Genomic DNA, 23139 nt, shown 5'->3' on the forward strand with positions numbered 1-23139 from the left:
TAACTAATTTCCTAATTAGGAATTAAATAAAGCTATTATAAAAGTCTTTATAATACTAACTTATAAACTTAACCTTAATTAGCTCTTTTAATTAAGAAATTAACCTCTTATTTTTATAATACTATTACGAAGCTAGTTCTTAAAATATTAAATCTCTTTTAATATAGAGGATTTTATTAATAATTATTATAAAGTTAAAGTTAACTTTGCGAGGTTAAATACCCTTTTATAGTTTATTATTATTATAAGGATTATAAAAATATTAAATATAAGCTTATTTAACGTTAGATAGGTTAGCTAATAGTTATTTTATTATTAAATTAGGTTAAAGACTAGCTAAGAGATAATTTATAAATAATATTAATTAAGTTTAAGTACGTAGTTAATTACTATTTTTATTATTTAAAATATTAACTATTATTAGTATTACGAGTTTTTTATAATATTTTTTAGAATTATAAGGGTAGTAAAAGTAGTTTATAATTATTATAGCGAAGGAGGAGAACCTAGATAACGAGGAAAAGAAGGACTTATTATCTCGTTTATATACTATTTTTATTAATAATTATAGAGCTCTTTTTTCGTATTAAGTAGTTAGTAACTTTGCTTAGGTATATCTTACTTTTTTCTTAGCTATTTTAATCTTTACTTAGGATAAAGAATAATTATTATAATATAGAGTAAAAAGTTACTTAATATAGTATAATACTTATTAAGGACTTACTAAGTATTAATAATTAATAATTAAAAATATTTTTATAAGTTAAAATTATTATTAAAAAGTAGCTTTACCCGCTCTTTAAGTATATACTTAGACTAAATATAACGAGGGATATTATTTAAAATTAAAAATTAAAAAAGAGGTTAGGATATAAATTAATAACGGGCTAATTATTAATAAGGTAGTATTATTTATATTAATTATAATTACGATAGGGAATTGATATACCGGCGTTATAAATTAATATACTAGCGTCGCTCTTATACCGGCGTCGCTATTCTACTTTTTAATTAGTCTAAAAAAAAATTATTAGTATAGTTAAATTTTATTAAATACTTATAAAGTATCCTAAGCCTTTATTCTTTTACTCCCTTTACGCTTAAGTTATATTATTAAGCTTCGAAATCTAATTTATAATATTTACTTATAATAGTTTTTATAATTAGAGTTAGAAACGTTCCTTAGGGCTAATCTTAAAGTAATACCCCTATTAAGAAACTTCCCCCTCTATAAGAGCGATTATTAATTAATTACGGCCTCTTATTATTATCTAACTAACTATTATTATCTCCCTTTTTAAAAAGTAGCCGCCCTAGCGTTAGCTAATTCTATAAAGTTAATAATTTTAAAAAATAGCGCGACCTTATTACTAAGCTCTTAATTAATATATTATAAAATACGTAACTTTTTATAAATAATTACCTTAGTATAGAGCTTATATTATACTTTACTTACTATTTCCCTAAGGGAATAACGAAAACCTAGTAAACTACCCTCTTACGACTTTTTTTAAAATATAATCCCTCTCTCCCTAGCGAATAGTTTTAATAACCTTCCTATCCTATAATAAAGTAGTTTAGTAATACTCTTTAGCTTATTAAATAAGTTATTAAGACTAATTAATAGCTAATAACGGTACTACTTCGATAATAAGAATATATCCGTTAATAATAATAAATATAGGGTCCCTAAGTTAACTTATTACCCTATTTACCCCTATAGCTATCCTTTATTTAAAGCGAAGCGTCTTTTTAAACTATAACCTCTTATTATACTCTAAGTAACCGATCCTCTTCTCTTTTTATAACCGAAATCCTAAACTTATTAATTCCTAGCGATCTAGAGTAAACTTATAATACCCTCTTTAACTAAGTTAATAATTTTATAAAAGCTAATAGATTTAGTATTATAAAGCGGAATAAGTATAAAACTCGAGGCCGAATTATTTAATATACTTTTTAATATAATCGTTTTAATAAGCTTAGGCCTATATAAGGCGCTAGTATTTAATAATATAAGTCTCGTAAATACGGTTATAAATAATAAGTTATTACCAAGGCTTAAGAAGAGGATAAGTAGCTATTACGTTATTATTTAGACCCCTAGTATAATTAGTATAATTATAGCCCTAGCTTTAAAGCCTCTATATACCCTTTATATTATAAACTTACTAAAGTAATTAAGGATATTATTAAAACTATAAGCCGACGAGTTAGGATTTAGGCTCGCGATATACGTATTATTATTTAAAAATAGTTCCTAAAATCCTTATTTACTTAGCGAGATATTTATAATGCTAAGGCTCGTATAAACCGAGAGAAACTAGCTAAATACTTACTAACTATAACGTTAATTAAGCTATTTAATAAGCAAAATATCCTATACGTAGTAAAATAAGTAAATAATAAGCTAAACCGCCTTATTAGCCTTATTTAGACCTTTCTTTACTATTTCTAAATATAAAAGCGATTTTTTAAGGTAATTAGCTTTAATAATACTTATAATACTAATCGCTTTAAGCTCCCTCTTTTTTAAGTTATTAAATAGACCTACTTTAGATCTATTTATAACGCCGCGTTCGGCCTTATTAATAACGAGAGACTAAAGGGTTTTTAGTTTCTCTTAATAAGTATCTATTAACTTATAAACTAATACTTAGTCCGTTACCTTATTATTATTATTATAAATTACGATAAATAAATAAAGGCTATACTAAACGAGTAATTCCCGGATGTTTAATAATAACTCTATATTTACTATATTAACTCTAATATTATACTTAGGGCTAAATAAAAGTAAGTTAAGGACCGTAGCTATAGTAATAATAGTAATAGGTCTAATAACGAGGGATATTAGTTACTAATATAAGTAATAGCTACGCTAAGTAATAAGGATAAGGCTTATATTAATATACCTATTAATAAGCCCCCCCTTTATACGTATCGTGGGGTCCTTATAATATAAAAGCTTATTATTTTTACTAAGACTGAGCATATTTTTAAGAAAGCCTAGACTAAGCTTTATAAAAAGTTTAATAACTAACGCCTAATCCTCTAGTACCTCTACGTAATATACCTATTTTTAAGAGCATAGTAAGCCCGTTATTTTATTTAAAAATATTAAAACTTTAGTACTCGCGTTACCTCTAGTACTAAGTTAAGTAATAATAATATTAAGGGTTATTTTTTAAATAGTCTTAGTTACCTATATCGGCTTATCGACGTTATATAGGATATAATTAGCGATTAGGAGCTACGCTTTTACTAAGTTTATATAAAAGACGAGGTATTTATAGGCCGGGAGTATATAAGTACTCGCTTTAAGTACCTAAGCAAACTTTAAATAATACTTTCTTTAAAATATTTTATTTTAATTAAAATATAAAGCCGGTTTATAAAAAAAGTAATACTATTTAGTAAGAGGCTATTCTTAGACCCCCTCGGATTTTATAGTTTAGATTATATTATTTTAATTAAGCTAGGTATCTTATACTACTATAAGATCTATTTTAAAATATTAAATTTAGTTATTTTTAATAAGTAGGAGGTATACCCTTAGTAGCGTCTTTAAGAGACGTTTTTTTTAAATCTATACCGCTAGATCCTTAACCCTAAGATTACTATATCCCTCTATAATAGGCTAAAGAACATAGTATAGCCTATTTTATTATAACTAGCCTTATTTAAAAAAGGCCGGTTAACTAGTTAAGCCCGCACTACTTATAATAACTAAGGCATAAATAATAAAAAGCGAGGCCGCCTATTTAAAAATAAGAATAAGTCGACGCTAACTAGGCTTATAAAAAAAATAAGTTAGCTAAGTTAAAACTAAATATTAAGCTTATCCTAATAATAAATAAAGAGCTAGTTTAGCGTTCTTAATAAGGGGAGGATAATAAGGAATTATATAAGTAAATAGCTAATATAGCCTAGTATTTAGAAAAAACGGAGCTAGTAAGAAGTAGTTTATAGTAATAATAAATTATTATAACTACGTCAAAAGAAGTAGTTAGGCAGACGTTACTATAATTTACTTTCTATATATCTTAAGTATATAGTAAGAAGAAGCCTTACCTATTTAAAATTTATAAAAGCTTATATTACTAACTAATTTAAGATTTATAAATCTTAAATAGGTAATATAGTAGTTCTAAACGAGTACGTAGGTTATAGTAGTATTCTTATTTTTAAAAATCTTAAACTAGAGCTTAGGTTAGAGAGGATAGTAAGAATAACTATATTAGTATAATTACCCTTACTACCTTTATAGGGAGGTACTATTTTTTTAAACTAATTAAAAAGTAAAATAGTAATACCGGTATAAGAGTAACGCTAGTATATTAATTTACGACGCCGGTATATTAATTCCCTTATAATATTATAATTTAAAAAGCTATAAGATTTATTTTTTTTAAAAAAAGTTTATTAAATAACCTCTTTTATTTTTTAAAATAGTTAATAAGATACTCGAGACTTATTATTATTTTTTATAAATAGCTATAACTATTTTTTTTACCCTAGCCCTAGTATTTTATTATTTAGAAATAAAGTAGTTTAAGTACTATTTTTAACTTAGTTAATAGTTACTAGTTATTATTATTAAGAACGTCTTTAATAGGGATCCGTTACTTTAAATCCTTATAAACTTAACTAGTTATTAAGAAAGTATAGATCTATTTTTTTTTTTTATAGTAGTTTTTTTTGAGCTTTATAAGTATAAAAGATCGACCTTAATAAGATTACGCTTTTAAAGGAAATTATATAATATAGTATACTTTTTAACTATATAATATGCGTAATATACCTTAAGTACGCGCTTAACGTAATATAGTAATTTTAATATAAAAACCGCTATATAATTCGGGATTAGTAAGCTACCCTACTACTTATTAATAATAAGCTAAGTAATATACTTACGTAGTAGCGCTAATTAAAAAGGCTAATAATAAAGATTAGCCATAATAATTAGCTATAATAGTTAAAAGTAGCCCTTAACCGCAGAAGTTCTAAACTTTAATAATAATATAAAGGTTTTTAAAAAAAGGGCTAAATAAGCTAATATTTATTACTCTTTATACTAAAGTTTATAAAGATTCTTTTTATCCTTATCGCTTTTAATATTGCCTAAAGCTACTCTTTATTTAAACTAAATAAATTTACTAAATAAATTTACTAAATAAACTTATTAATATATAAACTACTACCTAAATAGCTAGTTAAATAACTAGTTAAGAAGTTAGCTAGTTAAAATACTACTTTAACGAGAACTTACTCTACTCTTAGTATATAGTTAGTAATTAGTAAGCTAAAGATACTTATTAATAAGTCTACCCCTCTTAGGCTAGGCGCCCTTAGCTAGCTTAACGCTATAATTATTATAATTAATATAAATACGCCTAAGGATTAGTAAAATACTTCTTAATAATATAAAATTTAACTAAGTAATAGTATAAATATTATAAATAGCCGGGCTAATATAGATATTAAAATTTAGTATATTAACGTTAATTTAAAAATTATACTTTATAAAGCTAAAAATCTTTTTAATATAAGCTATATTATAAATATTAAAGAATATATAAAAAGCTCTCTAACCCTTAATAAGAAGGAGTATATAATACGGGATTTAGCTACTTATATAAGCTAGTACTAAGAGGTCTTATATATATTAAAATAAGTATAGCTCGCCCTCTAAATAGCTAGAACTTAGAGGATTATGGGGGAAGGTTAGGAGCTATTAATAAAAAGAAAATAACGGTCGAGTTAGTTAATTATTTTAATTAGTAATTAGGTATAGAGCGCAATATACTTAGTTTTTTTTAATATATAATATATAGTACGGCCCCGGTAGATTACTCCGTTAGAGGGACTTTTTTTTTTATAAAGAGCGTTATATTATAAGGTATATCGAATTTTATTTTATATTATTATTAAATATTAGTACAAGCTCTTATAATAACTCTTTAAAAAGAGTAAATATATTATTTTTATTAGTTTTATTACTAATTTTAAAAAAGGTTTTATATTATTAAAATAATAAGTAAATAAATTTAATAACGTTTTAAAGCTTATTAATAGGGCCCTTTATACGCTAGAGGTTAAGATCTTTTTAAAGTTACTTAGTATTAATTAATATATTTAATTTTTATTTAAATACCTCTTTATTATTATTAAATAAAAAGGCCCTATTAACGAGGTTAAGGATATAACCGTAGTATTTAATCCTCTAGTTAAGAATATGTTTTTAAGTATAAGTATAAGATAATATAGGATATAAGTAACTTAAGTAAGTATTATTATTTAAAGTATTATTATAAATAATTACCCCGATTTAATTATTTAATTCTTAATTATTTATTATAAACTTTATAATCTAAGTAATATTAGCCCCGTTATAAGTATTATATTATTATTATAGAATAATAAGGTATTATATTTATTACTTAGTATAGTTTAAAAAATAAATAAAATAGTAATAATAATATTCTATATTAAAAAGGTTTATAAATTAAATAATAAGTGGACTTTTATTATTAACCTCTAGATCTCTATTCTAATTATATTCTTTTTTTAATAAAGATCCTATTTAGCTCTTTTTTTATATTTCTATATAATAATAAGAGTTCGTTAGTAATATTATAATTTAATTAATAAAAGAGGGCCTAGAAATAAGGATTTTAAAAAGTTATAAATAGGCTATTACTATTAATAATATACCTAATTACTAATTTTTTAATTTTTATTACTTAGTTTTTTATAATAATACTAAAAATAAGTTTTTATTTTTTTAGTATAGAGTTATATTTTAAGGATTTTAATAAATATAATAATTTATTAAAGCTTAGATTTATTACTTAATATTTTAATTTTAAATAAGTCGTTACTAAGCTTGTAGCTACTATTTTAAAATAAGTAATAATACTTATTTTTTTATAATAATAATAAAACTAAAAAACTTTATTTTAATTATTTTTATTATAAATGTTTTAAATAAAGACCCCCTCTAAGCGGATTTATAACTTCTTTAGCTTTGCGCCCTTTTATAATATTAAATTAGTATTAATAAAAATCTTCTTTTTTTAAATTGCTTTTAAAAGGGCGAGGAGGTTATTATAATTCTTAAAATTAGTTAATAATACGAGGCTAGCGTTAGTTAGGGTCTATAATTATAAAATAATCCGAAATAGTTATTATATACTAAATATTATATGACTTATTCTTAATTAATTAATTACGATATAGCGAATTAATTAATATATAATTTAATTAATTTTAATAATAATTATAATAATTATAAAGGGTTAGAAGTAGTAGTACGTAATTTCGTTAGTTTTATTAATATTAAAAAAAGGAGGTATTAGTTAATTAGTATAGGTTTTTTAAATTCCTAGATATAGTAAAATATTAAATCTAATATTTTATATTACTTAGGTTTTTTTTTATAATAATTATTAATAATCTATTTAGTTAAGTAATATAATACTAAACTTATAATTATAAATAAGGAGTCGTAAGTTCGAATCCCGCTATAAGTATTTATATTCTTAATTACGAACTTTTATAAAGCGTAGTTAGAAATATTAATTTTTAATTAGCCTAGCCCCGGATTTTTTTTTATACGATTTTATATTTAATTAAATATATTAAATATAAGGCTTTATAATATTTAATTATTTAACTTATTAAAATTCTTATATTTAACTGTTTATTTAATTTATTTGTTTAATTGATTTGAATGGGTATGTGCGCTGCTTTTTAGGGATGAAACGGAGTTTAAAGCTGCGACTTTTAATGCGTGGGCGAGGAAGAGATACCTCGAGTAGGGCAGGAAACACTTTTATTTTATATACGACTATATTCCGGTATGCTATTAATTTCTTTTAGAGCTTGTTAATACCTTAGGCTAATATCGAGTGTTTAGTATATCGATATAGTGATGAAGGACTTGGTTCTTAATCCCTTTTGTAAAAGCAGTGTCTTTGAGGAGTAGTTTATTAGATATAAGCTAAGCGATTGTTCTACTATCCTAGATGAGTACCGAGGAATTCGGTAGGAGAGAGTGGAACGAGAAGAGACGAATGGATTCGCAAAAGGGGTCGCAAAAGGGCTCCCGACTGGCACTACAAAGGTGAACGAGCACTCTACAGCGGCTTGATAAAGACATTAGCTTAAGACTTGACGTCTAAGGTAAGATACCTTATATCACATAGAATTGAAAATAATGGCTTTCTATATGCCAATTTGGATCATAAATACTCTCGTAGTCAAGTACAGCTACTTAATTAGAGCTTTCCACGTTACGTCTTTGATTTATATTTCTAAAGTACCTTAGCCAAGCTAATGATATTGTATCAGTGCACGCCTCCCAGTAACTTTCGGAATTGATCATATGCCAAGTCTACTTCCTAAGGCAAGGCCAATGAGAGGTCAAGTACACTACGCCGTACTTTCTCAATTAATTTCAACTGAGATGATCACCGTTAGGTACAAACAAATGGTGATTAGCCCAATTAGCCAATCGGATACCTTCTTCGGTCGAAGACGGACTAGCGCGGCAGAGCTACAATGTGTCAGCGAATGAAAACTCGCCATCAATCCAAACGGACCCGAGTCTTGAGTCCTTTCTATGGCCAGTGCATCAAGTGGGTCTCCTTAAGCGTCCGTCTCCGTCCCGCATCCGTCCTCCGTGTTGTTCACCAGGTCTCGGGGGAGTGTCGTATAATTGGGCAGGTCCTTCTTCTCGAACTCCGCAAATTCACACCCTCCATTTTGCTGGGCCTCGTGCGCTCTGCATTCAATCAAGCCAGCCCTCTTCTCTACACCCATCGAAAAATACGACGCAGATTTCACACTTCCATCTACAAGGCCTCCGAACATTCCCCAATATGAACAACGAGCTCGCGTTATCGGCTCCAAACGGGGCAAATGCCGAGAAGGATGCAGGCGCAACAAATTTGAGTACCTTACCGACGGATACCCCGAACACTCTGGCAACGGCAACAATGAAGGCACCTCAATTGACAAGACCAGTCCTTGTAACCTTCATGGATGGAAGGTAAGCAAGCCCCCACGACAATCACAACTGGGATACCGATCCTGTGCTTGCACTCAAGCTACTATGTCCGGGTTTTACTCACCCAGTGGGCCGTTGCCTACGCTGGCATGCTCTCCACGACTCTCCTGTTTGCTCTCGACAACAAATTCGCCCCCAACATCCAGCCAGCCATCATCAACGACTTTGGCCACCTCTAGCCTCTATCATGGATCGGCACTGGCTTCGCCCTGGGTACCATGTTCGTCCTGCTCTGGGGCAAGGTCTACGGAGTCTTCAACATCAAGTGGGTCTACATCTTCAATATCTATCTGTTTGAGGCAGGCAGCGCGCTCTGCGGCGCTGCCCCTAATAGCGAGGCCTTAATCATTGATCGTGTCATCGCCGGTGTCGGTGGCTCAGGCATGTACTCGGGTACTCTGACCTACGTCTCGGTCCTGTCCAACGAACAGGAGAAGCTTGCATATCGTGCTGGAAGTACCGTCATTTGGGGTGTCAGTAGCGTTCTCGGTCCTGTGGTAAGCATGCGAAGCCCGTCACTGCCTTCACAGGCAATTGCTGACCTCTGTTGTCTTTCCTAGGTAGGCGGTGCCTTTGCAGCGAGCAGTGCCCCCTGGAGGTGGGTAAGAAAGAAAATCATCTTGATCACCTGCTGGGACGGTAGAACATGCCTACTGGCCAACATTCAGACATTTTACGTTAACCTGCCTGTCGGCGCTGCATTCGCTCCAGCCTACTTCCTCCTCTTTCCAAGTGTCGACCCTCACCCCTCCAACTGAGTGTGGTGTGCTCCGTTGCGCTGCTCGTAAGTCGAGATGGCCCAGTTGGAATCGCGCAATATATATTAACACATTCGGCAGAAAGCTAAGCTCGGCGGTGGCAAGAAGTCAGAAGCGCTGGTAGCGGCGTAGGATGAAGCCAGAATCACGGTGCGCTTGGAGAGAGTCATATCACTATGCTGGCCTCCTAGGAGAGGCGATGAAGTTTTGAAGGTCCAAGGATCATCACGTTGAGATTGTAGGAAGGTGTCAGGCCTCGCCGGTTAAGGGATAGCTTCAGGGGGCATGAGGAGGGGGACCAAGCAACAAAGGAGCAGCTCAGGCATATATAGAGCGCTGGGAGTACACCCCGAGGAAAGGGCAGATTTCAGCATTCATCTTCTAGACCCTAACAGCAGTTGGCCTCTGTGAGCTTCTTCCCTGTGTCGTACACTTATTGACAGAAGGCTCAAGGTCCCAAGCTCTTGGAGAAAGATCTCTTTTTGTGCAAGATACAAAATGAAGATACATGCAAATGCAACATGTAAACCATCATCATTTATATTAACGCCGTGCATACATTCAATAACGGGCTCCCTACATGTGAGCTCTATAACCCAAGTATCTAAGCCTTCTATACACACTGCTTGAGAACTGATTCCTAGATTGAGTAAACTCATAAAATCAGCATCATTTACCGGATCTGGGAATACAAGCAAGTGATCTCACTTTCGGTTGTAACATGGATGTAACGGTTGCAAACTCATGCTATCATCAAATTTTGATAATTCAAATAGCTGCGAAGTACCATTCTCCATTCCAGCGATTTGCCATATTTCCCTACCAAAACCAGGTATTGACTGAGGTGTCTAGAGAAAACAATATGAAGGACACGAATAGCCTACTACAAAGCAACTAAAACTGCTAGCCCCTGCGGGAAGACAGACGCAAAGCCCCCGTTCAAGTCACCCCACGAAGGTCCACTATTGAGTCTTTCATCTTCTTCTCGAGCTTCCCTCTCCTTTACAGCAGATAGTGTGTCCTGCCACCCTAGAATCCCCCTCTTCTCATCAAAGTCCACATAAGTAAGCTTTGGCGCCATAACACACAATCCAGCAATATTCTTTGCAAGAGTGTCAAGGCCCACGATGGGCGTCAGCCATCGCTGCACAAAGTAGGCCTTCCAACCGTCATAAGCCTGTTGCCTCGTGAGATCACCCACGACCTTCACAATGACCCAAGCATGGTCGACACGAGCGTTTTGATGCTTATCCCGCATCGCATCGCGCAGCTCAAAATCACTCGGGCTTTTATGGAAATGCGTGCCGAGAAGGGCATTAATTGTATTTGCGAGTGTAACGGCGTCTTCCATTGCGGTATTGCCACCGAGAGCCGAGTTTGAAGTAACCTTTGTCATGAGAACATGACGTATCAGCCCCGAGTACGAAAGACATACAATCATGCACATCAGATGGCAATCTTACCTTATGGACAGCATCTCGAGCCAAGACAATTCTCCCAAAAAACAGTTCTCCAGTGCGCCTTCCTCGAGGGAAATTACTTGTGCCTTGAGGCGCCTCTTTCACAACTCTCCAAAGACAACGGTCTCCGTGACAGAGTACTAAGAGATCTTGCTGACCAGAGCCTTCGTATCAGATTCGGTGAATCGCCGACGTGTGGGCCAGGTGCAGTGCTGTTCCACGGGCAACTTGTTGTGTGCAATGATCTATATCCACTTCGGCTGGCACAGGAGCAGGAAAGAGGACTTGTCGTTTGAGGTAACTTCCATGTCGTAGAAACTCACACCAGGTACGGGAGACCATGCCATGACGATGGCATTGTACTGGGTTACCATTGCTTTGTAGGCAAGTTGTTAGCTGCCTTTGGTTTGTTGATGGTCAAGAAAGAGCTTTTTATCTACCTCGCTTCTCTTTAACTGTAATCATGCCGGGATTGGCCGCGTTTGCCTTGTCCCACATGATTTCGCGAACCTTGGAATGAACACTGTCTGCACCAACCACTACGTCCCTAACGAATTCACGCCCATCTGCCAGTATGACGCGAGTCTTGGAACTTTCTTCAATAATCTCCTCAACGCGTGCTTTCTCGCGTACTTTAGAACGATCTGGCAGCCTTTCATACAATTTGCGTAAAAAAACCTGCCGATCCAGGGTCCTAGTATCATAGCCGGCGCTATATCTCGAAATCACCATGTCTTACTATAGCCAGTTTGTCTTCCGCGTCATCGGATACCTAGCGACTCGCCTTGATTCAACCACTTCTCGTGTTTGCACCCGCGCGGAGTGGAAATGGGGGCAGTAGCCTGCACCATGGATGCATTGCACTCTTCCAGGTGGCCCCCTTATTGGCCATGGCGTTCCATCTCAGCCTTATGTCAATTTTCCCTCCCAAATATACAGGCACAACGTAGTCATCTGCGAAAGAAGCAAGAAAGTGGGTAGTTGCATCCCTCATACTTGGCGGTGTCGTCGCTTCAGCCGTGCACTTCTATACCTCGGTCGGCTCGCTACTCACACGAGATATCGACGCATCGATCCTGAGTCTGTTCCTTCCGGCGCGAGGCTTTGAAGACTCATACGAGTCCATGATCAAAAAGGAGGTTACATCTGTCGAGTACACTGCCCCTGGAGAATCTTCACCTGTTCTCGCAGGGGGATTGGATTGTTCTATGTCTCACCACTATTGTGTTTGCGCATCTACTTCTCTCGCGAAAGGATGGGGTTTCAAATGTTGGAAAAATGAAAGTGAAAGGGACGGTGTCTCCGAACGAGTCTCAGGAACTGATTTATCTCACTGTGGCGACTGTAGTCTTAGGGCCAGGGGCGGCGGGGTCATTTGTGTTGGCTATTCGAGGCTAGAATATGAATATTATTAACTGTCAAAATTGTCCGATAGGTTCTGGAACCTTCAAGTCCTTAATGAAACCCATCGCTAGTCTAGATCGCTGAGCACCAATCCTACGTCATCGGCAATATCCAAACCTCGGTCGCAGAGATGAGCCATGACTACCTATTCCTTCGTCCAACAGAGTAGGTCAGAAGTTGGAGATTCACTTCAAGGCTCCAAACGGGGAATGGACGCTCTTTAGTATGGCGTTACCCATAGAAATACGTCAGATGACATCTCCAAGTACTGCTTAGCTTGAAAGCTTCGCTCTACAACTGTCCTGAGAAAATCACTGGTAGTGAGGCTGACGAATGGCGCCTCGAGAATAGCCATGTTGGATGCGTCTCATTCCCGCTCGGTCTTAGGCGTCGGTGATTGTTTTGTTAGCCGCTTTATAAATCAAATATTTTCGTTCCACTTGAGAAATAAACAAAAGGGCTTCGGGATGGCAAGCCAAATTTTCTATATGTTAGTTCTTGGACTAAACCTTTCGCCCGCCCGGACAAGTACTCATTATATCATATGATACTTCTTTCTAAACTAAAATCTTAAATACTAAACAAATTACGACGCTAAAAAGGTCAATCAAGTTTTATTTAATCCTTTTATCTATAATAGCTTTCTAACTAAAGTAAATAATAATGAAATAATATTAATTTATCTGTAAATAATAGAGCATATTATAGTTGATCTGTCAAGAAGTTATTGTTCAAAAAGAACTTGAAACCTATCGATAAACTCATATTATAAATAATAAAATAGAAGAGGCAAATGATTGAAAATATCTAGGGCCAGTAACAGCCACGAAGACTTCTACATTCAGACAAAATAATCCCTCTACAACTAATTTCATAGAATGTAGCCATCAGCTTTTAGAGCTATAAGTTTCTAAAAGGAATGCCGCCGCTTTCTCTGCCACTGCATAGACTGTGCTTAGTATGTTCCCTCGCGGTATGATCGGGAAAATACTAGCATCGCACACACGAACGTTCGTTGTGCCACGTAAGAGAAGCTCCCCATCTACAACACCGCCTTCAAAGTCTTCCTTCATCATTGCGCATGTGCCACAGAGGTGGTAATTTGTAGCACCAAAACTTCGAATATTCTCCTTGATCTCTGCCAAAGTCTGAGGTGCCGCTGCTGTTGGGAGACGGTTGCCATCCGTTCTCAACAAGCCACTGAGCGCGTCCCTAGCCAACAATTTATCAATTTGCTGAACATGACGCGCGAGGATTTCAATGTCGAGGGGATTCGAGAGATAAGCGCAGTCTATTTTCGGCTGATCATGCCAATCCGCAGTCTCGACGTGACAAGATCCTCGACTATAGGGGTGAGCCAGCATAGCTACTATGGTCATGTAGTTACCTGGGGCTGGGTTGGCGCGGCTGGTGTATCTTTGCACCCGTATCATGAATACGGTTGCGCTCGCCTCATGGTCGTCGAGGATCATCCGATTGATGAATTCGTGATGTATCTTGGTAGCTTCATTGCCGACGTGAGGTGAAAGTTGGAGAAGCTCCCTTAGCTCTTTCTCTTCGTTTTGCGAGTTGAAGAGCTGCAGAGGCCAATGAGCGAAACTGTACGCCGCCCCTTCCGCCAGAGGCCCAGTTCTTTTCTTGTCATACTCTGCGCGATGAGCTGCAGGAACTTTGGGGTCTCTGAAGTTGACGTCGATGGTTTCAATTTCGGGCTTCACCTCGACACTTGGTCCAAAGTTGAGATGGTCTTGAAGATTTTCTGAGATGCTGCAGTCAGCATGAGAGACAACAGAACATTGAATGCTCCTTGTCAATGTATGCATGCACTTACCTCCAACACCAGGCAAGTTCACTAAACATTGAATACCCAAAGGCTCCAGAATCTGTTGATCACCGATTCCGGACTGCTCAAGAATCTTGGGGCTACCTAGGGCGCCTGCGCAGATGATGACTTCCTTATTTGCTCTGACTAGCGATGATTTGTGCGCCTTCTCATAAATTACGCCAATCGCACATAACTTTCCCTCATCGGTGTGAGAATCACCTTCAAATACGATCTTCTCGACCTCTGCTCCGGAGATGACGACAAGATTCTTCCGGTCCAAAGTCGGTTGGAGGTAAGCGTTCCCTGCGAAGCTTCTCACGCCTTGGCCAGCGCAGCTATCGATTGCATTGGTGGTTGTGAAACCCCCAAGCGCTTCGCCAGATGGGCCATCATGATCAGATCTTGCGCCCAAGTCGACGAATACCTCTTCCCAGGCATTCTGTAGGGCATTCAGCTCTTTCGGATAAGATGCTTGTATAGGCCCTTGGCTTTGACGGTCCTGATCTGACATGTCTTGAACCTGCTCTGTATGAAATGCGCGGTAGTAGTCTTTGATCTCCTCCCAGCTCCATCGCTCATCTCCCGATATTTCGGCCCATGCCTCATGCATAGCTTTGTTTGGGAACACTAGACTATGGGAGTTGATTCCACTGCTTCCTCCAAGCATCTTGCCTCTTGTATGCTGGAAGACACGTCCATTCATGCCAATCTGCGGTGAGGATTCTGAGCACCAATCATAGTTCGGATCTCCAAACATTCGTCGACTCAGCAAGGGTGTCGTGACCTTTTCTTCGTTGATGTTGTTGCTTCCAGCCTCCAGTAGGAGAACTTTTAAGTCTTGCCGAACGGAGAGTCGGGAGGCAAGCACGCATCCGGCTGTGCCACCGCCGACGATGATCACGTCAAAAACCTCGACCTCCATCTTTGCAGGTAATGGGCTTAACTATGTTTTACTCATTTACAAAAGCGTTGGGAAGTCCATGAGTACTTAAGTTCTATGGCCATAAGATTCGGCATCTCAAAAGTCTGTGTTTGACGACACCACTTTAGGCAGCAATGTCAATTGGGGCACTTGATTGGCTACAAATATCAACTTGATATCTCATAAGGGTGTTGATGAAGAATCCATCATTCCAAATCAAGAAGGTCGCACTGCACGTTGTCAGCATAGGTCACCGACACGAATAATCCCTGCATGTCTAGCGGTATATATGACCACATCGATTCTGTAATCACAGCAATCGCACGCAATGAGAGTTGACTCCATCTATACTACTAGGCTATCTACAATTGTTCATCGCACAAGTCAATGTTGATCTGTTAAGGAAGGTAACAGTGCCCATTACAGATCTGCCAGCTGGGGCATCGACGCGATAAATGGGCTCTCTTGCAGCGGAATTCATCCTTTCCTGTCTCCTACCTATCTTAGTCTTTGGACCAAGCCTTTCGCCCGCCCAGCCAAGTGCTCGTTACATTACATGATAAAAGTGACAATGGTTCCCCCTTCCAGTCACCTATCGGATCAAGGACGATGAAATCAGCTCGTTTTCCCACTTCGAGGCTTCCGACCATATCCTCCGCAAAACAAGAGTAGGCGGCGCCGATATTGGTAGCCGCCAATGCTTGGACGAGCGTGAGCTTGAATTCCGCATTCATCGTTTCCTCTCCATACGGCCTATTATAAGATTTGCGAGTTGTTGCGTTGAAGAGATTATTCCACGGCGAGTGAGGAGCTGTAGGCGCATCGCTACCAATAGCGATCCTAGCCCCGTGGTCCGCGAACTCTCGATATGCAAAGGCTCGGCTGCATAGTTTTTGTCCGATGAGCGGTGTCCAGTCAATGTTCTGGACGGGATCGCAATGAACGGGCTGTATAGAGGCAGTGATGCCCAAGCGCCCAAGTCGCTTAGCATCTTCGGGCTTGGTGACTTCCAAGTGTTCGATGCGATGCCGTTTCCCCGTCGTACCCAGCGCCTCCAAGCCGTTGATTGCCAGAGTCACCGCCTCATCTCCAATTGCATGCATTGCGACTTGCAGCATGCCATCATCTGCCGCAGTCAGGACCTTGCTCAGAGCTTCTGCGGTCCAGTAGGGCTGTACGGACTGTCCAGTCGACTTGTACGGTTCAGAAATGGCAGCTGTGCATGAGTCAATGACGCCGTCGCACATGAGCTTGATACCCGCAACCCGAAAATCTGGAGACGTCAAGATGTTGTACGCTTCGTGAAGCTGACTGACACGTCTCACTTGCTCTACATCAGACTCTGTCGAGCCCGTCGGTGAGACCAAAAAGTGGACGGCCAAGCGTAGGTTGAGCTCTCCCTTCTCATAAAGCTCTCGTAGTAAATTCCAGTAATCTTCATCGACCGCCATGTCAATGGCCGAAGTATAACCAGCGCGATTGTATGTTTCTATGGCTTCCCGGAGTCGGTCCAACTTCTCTTCGTGCGTCAAGCATTGTGTCAAAAACGGCCAAATAATGCCAAGGACAGCAGCATCTTCGAACAAGCCGGTTGGCAAGTGATCAGCAGTGCGATGAACTCGACCGCCAGGTATGTCCTCGTCGGGGATCTCCAATTCTCTCACAGCGGCCGCGTTACACCATACTGCATGTAAGTCATGCGACTCAATATAAATCGGACGTTCGCTGAGATCGTTCAGCATTTCGCTACTGACGAGACTTCCAGTGGCCGATTGCTTCCAGGCCTGAAACATCAAGCGTTGTGCATCTGGTTCCTCTTGTGCAGTTGATTGAATGACCTGTCGAATCTCCTCCAGGTTCGCACAATTTCCAAGAGAAATTTTGGACAGGGAAATCCCGAATTGGAGTAGGTGGGTATGCCCATCGATGAACGAAGACATGATACCGCGCCGTTGTAGGTCCACTATCTGAACTTCTTCTCCATGGCGTAAGAAGTTCTGGATGGAAGCGTCGTCAAGGTGGCCAATGTGTTGGATAGTGTGGTCATTGACTGCCAAACAGCACAGTTCTCGTGCTTCCTTAGCGTCTGTGGTGATCATGCGGGCGTTCTGGATGAGAGTCCGCATGTTGAGGTACCTCGTGCACTGAGAAACAACATTGTCAGTAACTGGGTAGGATGCTTAGCTTCGGAAGGTCTTACCACTTCAGCTTCGCCCGAGTCTCGTGATCTGGAGTTTGTGAGTGTTTCTGCGGACCATTGAGGTGATGGGAAGGTGAGGAATTTATTAGCCCTGGTTGGGGCTGGTACAAACCCTGTCCCATCTGAGGCAATAACCGAAATCTGAAATGAACTTCTCTATTCTCTATTCCCGACTCGCCGACTTCGGGATCTCGTAGCAAGGTGACTTGGTTACACGAGGTGGCGACACATAGTTGGAAACTCGAATGTGCTAGGTACTTGGTTGAATCCCTGCTCATCGCTGAACTGAAATTGTGGGCCGCGAAACTGTTTTAGGCAAGTTTAGGAGCCAATCACACACGGCCTTCTTATCGTCTCAGCTCAAGTACTTCTCTTACTTACTGAGCGGCTAGATTCCTCGCTTCGTGCCATACTGTTATTTTTTGTGACCCTGATTCGGTAGTCAATGATATCTCAAGGCTGAGATGTAGCTACCATAGCCCTTGAAATTTCGCGTGTCAATTTGGATGTGTCACTGATCTGAAGTGGGCGTAAAACGTTACCCGGCTGCGTCGGTTCTGTCCAACGGCTCATCTCGCAATCTGAATTCCCCCTCCGCCTGTTTCTCGCAATCTCTTGGTCATTTGAGCGATTTTTCAGCGGGTCTTCTGCCTTGAGGTTTTGTCGTGTTTAGCAGTCTCGCAAGACGCATTCAGTCGCGGTCGGCAAGGCTACGGAATCAGGGTGAAAAGAGCTTTGGAATAGGATTACAGAACTTGTTGTATTTCAAGATGGGCTTCTCAACTCCAACATAGTGCGTAATGCAAGTCTACAAGGGGCATTGACTCTCTTTCCTAAGCTCTTCCAGAGCCCTGAATACCCCCGCCTTCAGCCACAATCTTTTGGTATCTTACGTGCGATGCAATCCGAATGCGTCGTCCCCAGATGAGCAATGGGATGAAGAGCAAGCAAACAGAACTAGATATGCAGCCACAAATGATACAAATATTAGTGAGACTCATTGAGCTAAGCCATGGTACTATGGCAAAGGGTATTCCAATAGTCCCCGCGTTGCGGATGAACGTAATAAACACAAAGGAGTCCGCGGTAGCCTATGCCAGTCAGTTAATCTATAAATTCAACCCTGCTCCATGGCATCCTTCTTTACTTAGAGTGACTCACGGCTTTATAGGTGTCAATGATGATCGTGAAACTAACGTCCATCATGGAGCTCATGCCGAAAGCAAAACAAGCACCACCGATACTCGGATATATCCAGTGCATCCCCTGAGAGACTCTATGATTAGCCACTTTATTCACAATCCTTTTTTGATCACGCAATACGATTCATACTGACCAAATCTGCCGTAACACCAAATATTATCATTCCGGCGCCCATGATCAACGCAGGTAGCAAGAGTACGTAGAGTCTCATTTCAGGCTCAAAGATACCCCGGTTCTTACGTGCGAGCCTGACAACAACGTAGTCACCAAATATCCCGCCGTACAGACTGCCGATCATGTTGCCAACGAATGGGCCGATGAGCATGAGACCTACTCCAGCTGTGTTGAAGTTGTATGGTGGAGCAGCGAAAACGATGGAGTTTAAGCTTGTCAGCGCGACCAGAAATGCCACTGCATTGGCACATTGGATTGCTGAGAAGAGTACGTGCGGAAAGAGGGCCATCTTGAAAGGCGCAATGTAGCTGGAGACCAGTGGTTCGTCCGTTGTTGTGGACAAACGCATACGTTGACAGTACGTATTGGGCAGCGGGGTCGACTGCTCGGCTCGTTCGATGTCTTGAATGGGATGTGTCTCGAAAGGTTTAATATCGCTGGCAGAGTTTGCTGCGGCTGAGCCACACTTCGTTTCGTGCAGTTTATTCGCTATTTCCTCCAAATCTGGAGTTTCAGTGGTTGAGGATCCAACAGAGATGGGCACATACTTCGTCTCTTCGAAGAAAAACAAAAACAAGAGACACAAAAGCGTCAGGAAGATCCCGACAGTGTAGTAGGCCCATCGCCAACCCATCGAAGCTGCTTGGAGACCGGCGAGTGTGGGGGCGAGAAAATTCCCGATCATGACGGCGGTGATGTAAAAGCCGTTTGCTAGGCCTCGCTGATGAACGAAAAAGAGATCTGCAATCTGGCAAGAAAAATAGCGCGTTAGTGAACTTCAATTACCATTGGTGGTCAGTGAGGGCATATGTCAGTCATACCGTCATCTCGGCTATGGTCTCGTTTGTTGATCCAGCCAAGCCATAGAGTAGGTTCGTGATATACATCTCGGGAACCGTACGCAATCGGCTGCTCCACCAGGATGTTGCAGCCATTATAGCGGTCGATAAGATATATGTGGATCGTCGACCGTACTTCTTTGTGAAGGGAATGATGCAAAGGCATCCGAGGGCGAGTCCGACGACATTGAAAGAAACACCTGCGTTGAGTTCGTCGTAGGTCATATCCAGCTCGACCTTCATTTGCTGCCAGAATATCATCTGCATAGTCATTCTAAAGGCCGAGTGTCATTGGAATAGTCGCTCAATCGATTCAAATGCCCCATTTCTTGGGGCATAGATGGGGGAGAGGGGTCTCACGCAGCGAAGACTGCCACAGTGACAGCAAGCACGAACATAGTGTTGACGCATTTTCGGGTCAGGTTCCAATTCTTGAATATGGTCAGTTTGTCAGTTGACAAAGTCGTAAACTAACAGAGAACAGCCGCAAACGACTTACCAAGGGGTCATTAGGGTCTGAGGTTGGGGTGGGAATTAGGACTAGAGTGGATTCTTCTTCTATGACAAACGATGTCAGTACAGCAAGTTGAGACAGCGGAAGGTCAAAAACTGACCTGACAAAAGTCTGGCACTGCCAGGAGGAAAGTACGTGTCTCCTTGGGGCCCATCCATGGTGCTGCTTGTTGACGAGTTTCTAACCGCTTGAGATTCTGTGTCGGTGTTATGCACGAGATGGCCGTAGAATGAAACCTTCTCAACATGTGCCATGTTCGACAATCACAGTCCACGGCAATGCACTCTTTTGAATATCTCAGAACTCGGAGCCCAAGTATCCATTTTCCTCGTTAGAGCTTTAACTGGACGTCCACTTTTGGCTGCTGAATGATAAGCACTAACTCCACTCCAACTCGAATCTGGGGTATTAGCTAGCGACGACCCGCTTCCGAGAAGGGCGATAAAGAGCAGACACATCATTGGCTCTTAGACATACCCAAAGCGGTTTAACGTAGCCGGCGAACCCTTGTCATTTTACCCTGGGGAGCGAGCTAAACAGAATTTCGATAATTACCGGATCGTGCCAGTGTAACTATGGGGCAGTCGAACCTTCCAATCCCATCTACTAATAATCCGTGTCTTGAGCCCAGGAGACGGTCGCTCAAAAAAGTGCAATCTCCACATTTCTCCGTCTGGCTTGCTCATCAATGTCGTAATCATCGTCGTCCACCTCCCAAGCCTCATCCAGCATGCGTGCAATGTTATCTGCGTTCGCGGTTTTGCCGTAGGGTTGACAAATACCGCAAGCTCGGCGCAGCGACTCCATCCAGGAGGGCCGATGTCGCAAGATGGCAACTTCTAGCCGTGCCGCGACATATGGATATAGGAGCGAGTTAGATGTGAGCAAGTGGCTATACTCGGGTCGGTTCCGCGTGTCGCAGAGGGCATCAATGGCTGCCACAAGGCGACCGACGATGACCTCCGTGGATAGAGCTAGCGATGAAAGACATGGGTCTTTCCTCAGTCGCCGACCAGTGAGGATCCCCGCAAAGCGATAAGCTTCCCATAAATGGATTTGAGGTATTTCTCCAACCTCTCCTGGCCATGAAATGAAGGCACTTTCTGAAGCTTCAGTCTGAATAGACGAGAAGATATCGAGAAGTGACCTAGGCAAACTAGTAACTCCTTCAATCCCATCATCCTGCTCCGTATTGTTGGATCTCTTGCCCTGTCTCAATCTCTGCCACAGGCATAGTGTCGTGGTGGAACGGCCACGTACGAACGTCGGTATGTCCATCACTGCCATGAGTTCAAGGGGAAAGTGGGTCTCAGGATTGTCTAGGACTGCAGACGCGTGCAAACTCCCTCCTAGGCCATAGACGGTCATCATTAGTTCCAAATGAACCGACCACGGTGTGCCTTGGAAAAGCTGTGTTGGTTGAAGGGAATTGTTAGAATATGAACGACAATCAAATACAGGTCCTTCAGGGGTGCTCACATTAAGCGTGCAAATGAACAGCCCGGCGTACATCACTCCAACGTTGATGCTGCCGTCGTGATTCTCAAGCTGTTTACGGAATAAATGTAGCCCGCGAACGTAGTACTCCTCGAACAGTGATGAAGGATTGTCTGGGCTTGACACATAGAGATGGGTGGCTATGAGAATAGAGCAAAGGGCTTCCGAATCACTCGCAAGGCGGCGAAGGCTTGTTCGGAACCAGTCATCTCGATGAGTTGAATATAGATGAAAGATGGTGCTTTGATCAACTGACAAGTTTTGTTAGCCCAGAATTCTTTCAGCTCATGGAAAATATTCGTCCGCGGCCTTGAGTTGACAATTATTTGGATCGAAGACGTACATCTTTCGTAAAGATCTCGATCCTGCTCTGTCCAGCCCGCCCATGAAAATCCCTCTAGTGAGGACACGGGGGATTGCAGGGACGTCTGGAAGGCCTCGTTCAATGTACTGGGCATCTCAGGACCTGGAGAGCGAACCACTGGAAACGGCTTTGAGGGGACATTTGTGTTTCCTATGAAATTTCGTTCTGGTGGGATTGCCAATTCGAATGACGAAACTATTCCACTAGATGGCTTTCTGGACGTGCGCCTCCTCGGCCTTGTCGTCTCTGTAGGCTCGATATGGAGCGTTTCTGACGGTTCCAGCGCTCCTGTATACCGGCGCCGTGAAGCGATGCCGGCATCCCAACGCAATACGACATTGTAGCCTGCACATTTGATACCCTGACCGAGACATTGCAGACACTCGGGTTTGGTCTCGTCGCACTTGCAATGGCGCCGTTTGCAAGTCAGGCACCCGCTACGGGATCGTGACATGTTTGCAGAGAGCTTGCTCTCAGGTTATCGATGTTGGGGTGGCTTTGCTGAAAGAAGGAGTCTTCGATGGGGAGGTGTCCAAAGGAGTTGAGTCAGTCGCTTGACGTCACAAGTCGGCTCGTGTACTGCGGTAAACCATGGGACTGCTTAGTAAGACGTCTTGTGGATGGCCGGTGATAGTGCGGCTTTCGTTGAGTTCCGGGTTCAACTCCCCATGTGCAAAAGAAAGCAAGAGTTTTCAGTACGTGGGTGAAGCCGGGACGCTTTATGAGTCAAAAAGTCAACCTCGAGTTGACCGTTGTGTACAGAGCCTGCAATCCTCGACAAGTTGTGAATTTGAAGCGAAATAAGCTGCCGCAAATAGTTGGGTACGAAGAAAGTCTGTAGACAGGTTTGAATACTGCCGTCTCAACCCTTCCGCAAGCTGATTCCGAGCACCTCGCATAGTGCAA

The 23139-nt window shown here is 40.0% G+C and overlaps 6 protein-coding genes across 6 annotated transcripts; 2 read left to right on the forward strand and 4 right to left on the reverse strand.

The window, feature by feature from the left end:
• Window positions 1-8885: 8885 nt before the first annotated feature.
• CABS01_08332 (major facilitator superfamily transporter) lies at window positions 8886-9252 on the forward strand (the record flags this gene model as incomplete). The annotated part of the gene is made up of 2 exons (XM_060541692.1): window positions 8886-9055; window positions 9114-9252. The coding sequence occupies 2 exons, from the start codon at window positions 8886-8888 to the stop codon at window positions 9250-9252; spliced, it is 309 nt and encodes a 102-aa protein (XP_060401849.1).
• Window positions 9253-9291: 39 nt separating this feature from the next.
• CABS01_08333 (major facilitator superfamily transporter) lies at window positions 9292-9963 on the forward strand (the record flags this gene model as incomplete). Its single annotated transcript, XM_060541693.1, has 3 exons — window positions 9292-9570; window positions 9634-9675; window positions 9913-9963. 3 exons carry the CDS (start codon window positions 9292-9294, stop codon window positions 9961-9963), a joined length of 372 nt encoding a protein of 123 aa, XP_060401850.1.
• A 751-nt stretch (window positions 9964-10714) lies between these two features.
• On the reverse strand, window positions 10715-12023 carry CABS01_08334 (uncharacterized protein; the record flags this gene model as incomplete). Its single annotated transcript, XM_060541694.1, has 3 exons — window positions 10715-11218; window positions 11615-11667; window positions 11732-12023. 3 exons carry the CDS (start codon window positions 12021-12023, stop codon window positions 10715-10717), a joined length of 849 nt encoding a protein of 282 aa, XP_060401851.1.
• A 1582-nt stretch (window positions 12024-13605) lies between these two features.
• CABS01_08335 (choline dehydrogenase) lies at window positions 13606-15442 on the reverse strand (the record flags this gene model as incomplete). The annotated part of the gene is made up of 3 exons (XM_060541695.1): window positions 13606-13635; window positions 13706-14454; window positions 14527-15442. 3 exons carry the CDS (start codon window positions 15440-15442, stop codon window positions 13606-13608), a joined length of 1695 nt encoding a protein of 564 aa, XP_060401852.1.
• A 503-nt stretch (window positions 15443-15945) lies between these two features.
• CABS01_08336 (amidohydrolase) lies at window positions 15946-20626 on the reverse strand (the record flags this gene model as incomplete). Its single annotated transcript, XM_060541696.1, has 7 exons — window positions 15946-17586; window positions 18804-18908; window positions 18979-19767; window positions 19841-20132; window positions 20219-20289; window positions 20358-20416; window positions 20473-20626. The coding sequence occupies 7 exons, from the start codon at window positions 20624-20626 to the stop codon at window positions 15946-15948; spliced, it is 3111 nt and encodes a 1036-aa protein (XP_060401853.1).
• Window positions 20627-21014: 388 nt separating this feature from the next.
• CABS01_08337 (uncharacterized protein) lies at window positions 21015-22687 on the reverse strand (the record flags this gene model as incomplete). Its single annotated transcript, XM_060541697.1, has 3 exons — window positions 21015-21782; window positions 21852-22120; window positions 22213-22687. The coding sequence occupies 3 exons, from the start codon at window positions 22685-22687 to the stop codon at window positions 21015-21017; spliced, it is 1512 nt and encodes a 503-aa protein (XP_060401854.1).
• Between the last annotated feature and the right edge of the window lie 452 nt (window positions 22688-23139).

The sequence above is a fragment of the Colletotrichum abscissum genome (genome assembly GCF_030869225.1).
Source record: "Colletotrichum abscissum strain IMI 504890 chromosome Unknown Scaffold_19.1, whole genome shotgun sequence".
NCBI lineage: Eukaryota > Fungi > Ascomycota > Sordariomycetes > Glomerellales > Glomerellaceae > Colletotrichum > Colletotrichum abscissum.